Source organism: Prunus dulcis, chromosome 6 (assembly GCF_902201215.1).
Source record: "Prunus dulcis chromosome 6, ALMONDv2, whole genome shotgun sequence".
NCBI classification, from domain to species: domain Eukaryota; kingdom Viridiplantae; phylum Streptophyta; class Magnoliopsida; order Rosales; family Rosaceae; genus Prunus; species Prunus dulcis.
In genome coordinates this window covers 25043368-25052572 of record NC_047655.1, presented here as the reverse complement: position 1 = coordinate 25052572, position 9205 = coordinate 25043368, and the positions used below count along the sequence as shown (strand labels likewise).

Genomic DNA, 9205 nt, shown 5'->3' with positions numbered 1-9205 from the left:
ACATCTGAGGCACAACGAAAAATCAGACAAAAATCTTGAAAATTTATAATTAAAAAGATATTACTCATATATTTTATTTTCAAACAATCTCCATCCTACCAAATAAATAATTAAAGTATTTCTTAAGATGTATTAATCATGCAAGTTTTGTCGTCTCTAATACCACTTGTTGGTTAATGTGGTGAAGGGAGTAGGACGACAGACAGGGGAGGCCCTGGTATGGTGCAAGTGGCCCATCGCACAGGGTCCTCGATTTTTGAGGGCCCACAAATATTTTAACTTTATATTGTATGTATTAATATTATAAAACTATATATACTCTAGCGTGCAACACATTGACACTTAAGTGTATTTGGTCGAGCTACTTTTTAGCACATATCCCTTGGTACAAGGCCTAGGTTCAAGTCCAGGGTCATCAGCAAAACTAAACTATTAGCAATATATATCACATTCATATGCTTTCTCCTTAATATTATAAATATAAAAATAAAAAAAATAAAAAAGTAATTTCTTCCACTCAAAACAAAACAAATTGAGCCTTCGTCTTTCTCTTGAACTCTTATATTTTTTTCACCGAACATAATAATATTTAACTTTATCACATGAAAACATTAAAAAAAAAATTATAAATTTGATTTATGATTGTTACTACATGCTAACTGATGATGAATTTTAATTATAAAAAAAAATTTTGATTTATGACATTAAGTCATGGTAAATTTTTTTTTAGTATTTTCATAATAGATTATATGAAGACTCTAGTTTAAATTTCGCACAAGACTTTTAAAATATCAAGACCGGCCCTGACAATAGGACTAATAGTTGAAACAAAGTGATTTTATTAATTTAGCGGAATATAGTTCATGGCTTTGTGTACAGAGAACTGGAGGCCTTTACGTGGCAATTGGCCACCACATTTGATTTAGATTAATGAGTTTATTGGCTCCACAATGTAATTTGGTTTTGGATAGCTCTTAGCTCCCTAGCTTAATTAGGTTGGGAGCCTCTTGTTAGCTCCTGTGAATTTAATTTTGGGCATCCTTTTTTTGGCTCCCATATAGATTGAGAGTTTTCTTAGTTAACTCCACCTTGTATTAGTACATTCATGCCTAATTATATAGATTAGAACTTTCCGCCATACTCCACCGACTTGAGACTTGAACATCCTAGCCTAGCCATTAGCTTGTGTCTTACACTAGGAAGTTCTACAGACTTCTATTATCTTAGTGACTATTGTGTAGCCGACTTACTGTACAATTCCGGGCCCATTTGTACTCTTAATTTTTCTAGAATTCTCTAGACGACAAATGAAACTTCAACAAATACATTCATTTATTTACAGGCTTTCGATGTGGTTAAGTCGCATACATTTAAACTTCACAATAATTAGGCAAAGGTATATGCCAAGGTGTTCATTGAATTTACCAAGGTTCCGTAGTGGAATAGGATTTGAAGGCATATGAAACTCATGACAACCTTATAACCATGGCATTCAATACATGATTATGGCATAATACTACAAAAGAAACAAAAAACTGAGGAAACAAAAGATAATTTTGCTTTAAACTCACATTGCATTATACTACTACACACATAATTATGGCATAATTAAACTAAAATATGAAAGCAGAAGCATACTGCTAATTTCATCGATCTTTAAATAAAGAAAAAGAACACCAGCCTCAGCCCCTTCATGCATTGTTCCTCCTAATCAATTCAACATCTCCACCACCTTTGATTTATGTGAACATGTCCTCGATGAATACCAATTCTTTCCTCCAGCTGAGGGAATATCTTGAGAAGGATGTTGTACATAGCTCTGTAATACCACTTACTCCATCTCTTGCACAACACAAAGTGACCCAACGGCAACTCCAAAGCCAAATGTAAATCCAATTTCAACACTGATAAGATCCCAATTCACCTCACAATGATGTCCAGAATTTGGAGGCCTTTCATTCATTGTTGGTGGTGGTTGCAATCCTGCTTTGTTATCCACCGTCAAAGGGGGTCCCCATAATCCTTTGTTACCCATAAATGAGTCTTTTGGAAATGTTGAAAATTGAGTACCGGTTGGGATTCTGCCAACCAATTGATTATTTGAGAGATCCAAGACTTCGAGGAAAGTAAGCTTTACCAACTGTGGTGGAATTTGTCCGTTCAGCTTGTGATGTGATAGGTCCAACGACTCGAGTACCCCCATGTTACTAAACAATGGTGGGATTTCGCCTGCGAAGGCATTTCCGGACAAGTTAAGGACATAGTGATTTGAATTCTCCTATTTCCTTAGGTATTGGTCCACTGAAATTGTTGCATGAGAAGTCAATCAAGGTGAAGATAGATAAAATCTTTAGTAGATCCATCTGTGAACCTTTGCTAGTAACTGTTATACCATCCTCAAAAGAATAATCAACATACGTTATTCGCGCACCATGGTCCAAATGGACTTTGACTGTTGATAGGGAACCATTGTTGGTAGTCATCATTACCTGCCATGTTGTCAAAAATATTTGCCGATATTTCACCAGTGAAATTGTTGTGAGCTAGATGTATGATTTGAAGCACTGGCCAGGTACCATAGGTGTTGGGGCATCCAATACCTCCATAAAAGTTGTTGGACTGCAACACAAGGACACGCAAGGTGGATATGTTTTTTAACAAGCATGGAAAGCTATCTGTTATACAATTGTTTCCCAGGTTTAAAACTTGTAACCGTTTGCAATTACCTAGAGATTTAGGGAATTGACCACCTAATTGATTTCCACCAAGTTCAAGAATTTCTAATGAACTATCTTCAGTAACTTGAAAATTAGAAATAGTTCCAGTGAGGTTGTTTCTTGCCAAATTAAGTACTTTGAGACTCTGCATTGTAGTCAAGCATGGGGGGATAATGCCACTCAGAAAATTATTGGACAGATCAAGAATTTGAATATCAGTTTCCGCATTGCATATTGACACCGGGATGAGCCCATGCAAGTTATTGCTTGAAAGAGAGAAGGACAATGTGAAAGTGAGGAAATAACCAATGTCAGATGGTATAGAGTTGAAATGGTTGCTTGAGTAATCCAGATACACAGCAAATGGTATGAAAGTAGGGATTTGTCCCTGGAGTTGGTTTGAGTGAAGATCAAGTGTAAGCACTGTTGAATTAAGTAAAGGAGCTTCTAGAGTTACCAAAGAGTTACAAGAAAGATTTAAGCAATCAAGATGATTTAAACTCCAAATCCAATGGGGTATCTTGCCTTGAATCTGGTTTTCTGAAAGGTCCAAAGAAATTAATTTGGATTGATTTCTCAAAAAATCTGGAAATGTTCTCAAATTGGTAGAAGCCAAATCCAAATACTCTATTTCAGGAAATGTGGGATAAGAGCCATCAGAAAACATGAGCAAGCCATTGTGTGAAAGATCAATGGCCGTAAGAGTTCACAGTTGTTGTGGACCACTAAAAAGAAACCCAGTGAAATTGTTTGAAGAAAGAAAAAGGCTTTGAAGCCGATGGAAATTAAAGATAGACGTCGGTATTGGTCCTTCCAAATTGTTGAAACTCAATTCAAGGGAATATAAGTTGGAAGAGGTGTTAGCAAATGCATGAAGTTTACCAGAGAATTGATTGCCGGAAAGTACTAAGTCTCGTAAATTAGATTAATCTAGAGAGCCCACAATTCTTTTTTTTTTTTTTTCCTTTCAAAAGAGAACCATTACTAGCACACTACTTTGATTTTTTTTTTTTTTTTTTCATTGCGGCTTGCTAAAATTATGTTACACTTGTGCAATATCAATTTGCATTTTATTCCGAGTTAAACCACCATTTGTATTTTATTCCAAGTTAAATCTGATTGAACTCGAATTTTTAAACATTTAACAATCAAAAGTACCGAATTCTATTATACGTTTACAGTAGCGTGAATTATGGAAAATTTGTCACATATGATGATTGTGGAAATTGTGAGATTGCTTTATGGATTGACTTGTTGACTTTATGGTTTCATACTTGGAATTTCGGGTGAGTATTGACTTGGCTAAGTTCAATAGTCCTAGCTCATGGCCCAGTGGAAGAAATGATTTCTGTGGCCTGTGCTGTAGGTCTAGGGTTCCCATTATATATCATATGCATATACGTTCATATTGATTTCTGTATTGGAAGAGGAATTCTGCATAATCTTGGATTGGACGTTTGGTTCGACCTCAGACATGAAGATGCTGAGGAAATTTCGAAGCAAAGAGCTCCATAATCTTGAATTCAAGTTCACATACATAAATGCTCCTTATATAACAACCTTGCATGTCTTTTAGCTACCTACCAAGGCAACCTACTTTCAGTCTTTTAAGTACTAATTTCAAAATGGTACCTTAAGGACCATTTTTACGGAAGCTAACTGCAAATTGATGTGTGGAGGGTAACCTTAAAGATCATTGGTGTCACAAAAAAATCCTTAGAGACAAAATGTGATAATTTCACACACCTCAAGAACTATGTGTGATAAAAAGCCTAATGAATTTTCACATTATTCACATTTAATATATGTATATATATATTTTTTTTACAAACTTTTGAATAATACCAGCAAACTTTATGTATTATACCCATATTATTAAGTAAAAATACTACACTTTAAAATTTGGGAGACTTTGGAAAAACCCAAAGGAGAGAGAAATTTTTTAAAAGAAGTCAAAATGGACAAAATTGCCCTTATTTATTTTTGAATTTCCTAAGGAATCATTTACATTTGCATGTCTTTGATTTGAAAGTTGAGAAGTTTTTATGTCTTTTTTGAAAAAACTTTGGCTTTTTCCAAAAGTAAAATTTTTTTTTGTGGCTAAAACCTAAATTTACTTTAAAATTTTGAATAATTAATATTGAAATACTCTATATTCCTTTTTTAAAAAATAAAAAATTTGTCAGATAATATGTATACACATTTTATTCGTATTTTTTGGGTCCCGTATTTTACTAATTGAAGTATGTAAGTAATTTCACCTTTAGATTTATACTAAAATCCACGTCATTGAGAGACAGTGCTAACAATTTGGGCTGTGGAAGAAACTTTCCAAATCCACGAGGTTGACTGCCTACGTTGCTTGTTCCAAATATGGGTTGGGCTTGAAAGGAAACAAGCTCAATGGGCTGAACTGTCAAAGCCGATGGGCACCTCTCTCCCCCCCAAGTGTCACAAGCACATTTCCAACGCATTTCTCAAAAACCAACCACCGGTAATAGAAGCTTCCGGTAGAAGAAGAGACCGTTGGTTTCAAGCCGTTGATTCGAAGAGTGGCAGAGTCTCACTGAACATGGACATGGATATTGACGAAACAGCCAAGGGTACGCCCTTTTTTGTTTTTCCAAAACTCTGCGTTTTACCTTTGGAGATCAAAGAACCTTCCTCCGCTTTTTAACATTACCAGAATTCATGTGTTTAACAGGCGAAGAAAAACACGGGAAGCCAATCGTGGTAATATTGATGGGCGCGCCTGGAAGCGGCAAGTCCACCTTCTGTGAACGTGTCATGGACTCCTCTACCCGTCCCTGGGTTCGCGTCTGTCAGGTCTTTCTTTATGTCTTCCGACTACAATGTGTTCGACGAAATGCTTCAGTGTGTTTCGAAAATTACTATTTTCAGGACTTGATGCGATAGGCATGATAGCTGTTCATTTGGGTTCTTCTTTCTGTGCGTTACATTTTGATTTCTTGTGTTTTGTAGGACACTATCAAAAGTGGTAAAGCTGGAACCAAAGCTCAGTGTATAGAGAGTGCAATTAATGCATTGAAGGATGGGAAGAGTTTGTTTATAGATAGATGCAATCTAGAGATAGAACAACGCAATGAGTTTGTTAAGCTTGGTGGTCCCCAGGTTGATGTTCATGCTGTGGTGCTTGATCTTCCTGCCAAGCTTTGTATATCGCGGACTGTGAAGCGAACGGGCCATGAAGGAAACTTGCAAGGTGGGAGAGCTGCTGCGGTTGTGAATAGAATGCTGCAAAAGAAAGAACTGCCTAAACTGAGTGAAGGGTTTGCTAGAATCACTTCTTGCCAGAATGAGAGTGATGTTCAATCTACCATCGATGCATATAGTGGACTTGGTCCTTTGGATACACTTCCCAGTGGTTATTTTGGCCAGAAGAATCCCGGTGCCAAAATTCAACTCGGCATAATGAAGTTCTTAAAGAAAACAGATGCTCCTGCTAGTTCTGAATCAATTTCGAAAAGTATTCCGGATTCTAATGCTTCTCAAATTAGTGAAGAGAAGGATGCCTGTTTGAAAGGAACAGGTTCATTATCTGAGAATGCTGGTAGGGAGTTAAAAGAAGGTGAAGAGCCAGTTGTAGGCTCAGCTGGCGGCGATGTTTCTCTTAAGGATGCTCCTACTCTGGCATTTCCCTCTATATCAACAGCAGACTTTCAATTTGACCTTGAGAAGGCATCTGACATTATTGTTGAGAAAGTCGCAAAGTTTGTGAATAAGCTTGGAAATGCTAGACTTGTTTTAGTGGACTTGAGTCATAAATCAAAGATTTTGTCTTTGGTAAGGACTAAAGCTTCAGAGAAGAACATTGATTCCAACAAGTTCTTCACATTTGTAGGAGATATCACTCGGCTTCATTCAGAAGGGGGTTTACACTGCAACGTAATAGCTAATGCTGCTAATTGGTAAGCTTTTAGAAAACTGTATGTAATATGCGTGTAAATAGTTCAGAATACCGAAATAGTCATATATATATATATTATATATAACTGGAGGATATGCCAAAACCTGGGATTATATATTTGTTTGCATATCAAGTAGATTGAACAAAAATATTATGTTGCAGGCGACTCAAACCTGGAGGTGGAGGTGTCAATGCTGCAATCTTCAGTGCTGGAGGTCAAGCTTTGGAGGTTGCAACCAAAGAACAGGCCAAATCTCTGCTTCCTGGGAATTCTGTGGTTGTGCCTCTCCCTTCAACTTCTCCACTGTTTTGTAGGGAAGGGGTAACCCATGTCATACATGTTGTTGGACCCAACATGAACCCACAGAGACCAAATTGTCTGAACAATGACTACATCAAAGGTTGCAAAGTTCTCCAGGAGGCTTACACTTCACTTTTTGAAGGTTTTTCATCAATTGTAAGGTCCCAATCGAAGTTACCCAAGGGAAGCATTGAAAACCTTCAGTCAGATATGACAGAGTCACGAGATCACACTGACTGTATCCCTAAAGATCATTTTACTAACAGTGATCAAAAGAATAAGAGAGAGGGTCTTCATAAATCTGAGAGGAGCAAACGAAGTAAAGGATATCGGGATGAAACTGAAGATGCCTCTGATTCTAATGTTGGTAAAGTAAACCTGAGCAACAAGTCTGATGGAAGCAGGACTAAATCCTGGGGTTCATGGGCTCAGGCTCTCTACAACATTGCTATGCAGCCAGAGAAGCACAGGGATGCTGTACTAGAGATATCCGATGATGTTGTTGTACTGAATGATCTTTATCCAAAGGTAAAGGTCACCTATTATATTCTTCAATATCCTCTTCTACTTTTTAGCTGATTAAAAAAACTTTGGAATTTTGCAGGCACAAAGGCATGTTCTGGTGGTGGCACGATATGAAGGTCTTGATTGCCTGGCAGATGTACGTAAAGAACACCTTCAGTTGTTAAGGACAATGCATGCTGTTGGTTTGAACTGGGCTGAGAAGTTCTTGCATGATGATTCATCATTGGTCTTTCGGCTTGGATATCACTCGGTATGCATGATACTCTGCTTAGTGCTCGTTGTGATATTTGTTTTCTTTGACATTGTCTTGTGAAGACCCTTTCCCTCATCCTGGATAGTACAGAAACAATAAGCATCCATATCAGATATGCAACTCTTTAGGTTTGGGTAGAAATTTCTTTATGGAAATCATGATTGACGTGGTAGTGTGCTTTTAGTAATGTGTCTTCTCCTCTATCGTTTTGTCCCATCTCTTTATCTTGAACATACTTTTAATGTGGAATAGGAAGCAAGAGATATGTATGACACAAAAAAGTCCAAGTGATGGAGATAACTGGTGGTCCAATTAGGGAGCTGAAAAACGAGACTGCCTAATAAGTACTTTTGGATGTTTTCTCTTGCAGGAACCGTCAATGCGACAGCTGCACCTGCATGTTATTAGCCAGGATTTTGATTCAACACATTTGAAGAATAAGAAACATTGGAACTCCTTTAATACTGCTTTCTTTCGAGACTCTGTGGATGTAATGGAGGAAGTCAGTAGTAATGGAAAAGCAATACTAAAAGATGAGGACCGCATGTTGTCCATGGAGTTGCGATGTCACCGGTGTAGAAGTGCTCACCCCAACATACCCCGATTAAAATCACACGTTACAAACTGTCGAGCCTCTTTTCCAAGCACCCTGCTCCAAAAGGGTCGTCTAGTGCTCACGCCATGCAATGTCAGCATTGATGCGTAAGTGTGCCACCAGCCATTGTATCTCGTCCAAATTTTGTTGTATATAAACAACAGATGCTTTGTGATTGGCGAAACTGGTATTGCAATGAGATGCTTGGTATGGTTTTTCAAGATTCTCAATTCTCACAAGTTTCTCTGCCCGTGGAGGGCCGTGGGAAAGTGTATTTTCATAGCCCAAGGAACATTTGGCTAGCAGCTACATATGACTTCCAAAGGCCCCATAGTATTCTCATGCATGCAGCATGTTAGTTTGGCTGTCGACTTGACTCAATGAATGAGCTAAATTAGCCGAACCCAAGAAAAAAAAAAAATTACGGGAATTCCAATTTTGATGGCATGGTTAACAAAAAATCTTGAAAATTATAATTAAAAAGATATTACTGATATCATTGATTATAAAACAAACAAATAAATAATTGAAGTATTTCATAAGAAGTATTTAATCATGTGAGTTTTGTCGTCTCTGAAGTAATTTTGAAGGAGAAATCATATAATTTAAAGCCTTCAAACATGGTTGGTAGAACATGTATCACGATTTGATAATCTATCAACATATGATTCCATTATCGTTTTTTTAATTTCATTCTTGTTCCTCATGGGATTTTATTTAATACACACACCTAAAGTAAGATTCCGAGTATCGTCAACGCTAATTGTTTGTAACACAGAAAAAAACGAGGATATATATTTCCATCCTCCTCTCTGTCCCTTTCCAACCTCCACCTGTGCATAATTAACAATAAACCCAGCAGCAATTATACAAAACAACCGTGATA

At 37.1% G+C, this 9205-nt stretch overlaps 1 protein-coding gene across 2 annotated transcripts; it reads left to right on the top strand.

Annotated features, from left to right (window-relative positions):
- Positions 1 to 5138: 5138 nt before the first annotated feature.
- On the top strand, positions 5139 to 8542 carry LOC117632708 (transcription factor bHLH140). Of its 2 annotated transcripts, none has more exons than XM_034366261.1 (6): positions 5139 to 5320; positions 5422 to 5543; positions 5700 to 6646; positions 6808 to 7474; positions 7551 to 7721; positions 8095 to 8542. In XM_034366261.1, exons 1-6 carry the CDS (start codon positions 5143 to 5145, stop codon positions 8428 to 8430), a joined length of 2421 nt encoding a protein of 806 aa, XP_034222152.1. In that variant the 5' UTR covers positions 5139 to 5142; the 3' UTR covers positions 8431 to 8542. The 2 variants fall into 2 exon arrangements, with proteins under 2 accessions (XP_034222152.1, XP_034222151.1); XM_034366260.1 differs by having other exon boundaries at positions 5404 to 5543.
- Positions 8543 to 9205: the final 663 nt, after the last annotated feature.

Excerpts from the sequence above, each read along its gene's own strand:
- LOC117632708 (XM_034366260.1), top strand. The coding sequence starts at position 5,143 with ATGGGCACCTCTCTCCCCCCCAAGTGTCACAAGCACATTTCCAACGCA. Across the intron at positions 5,544-5,699 it reads CCTGGGTTCGCGTCTGTCAG|GACACTATCAAAAGTGGTAA; the intron begins GTCTTTCTTTAT and ends TGTGTTTTGTAG. Across the intron at positions 6,647-6,807 it reads ATAGCTAATGCTGCTAATTG|GCGACTCAAACCTGGAGGTG; the intron begins GTAAGCTTTTAG and ends ATTATGTTGCAG.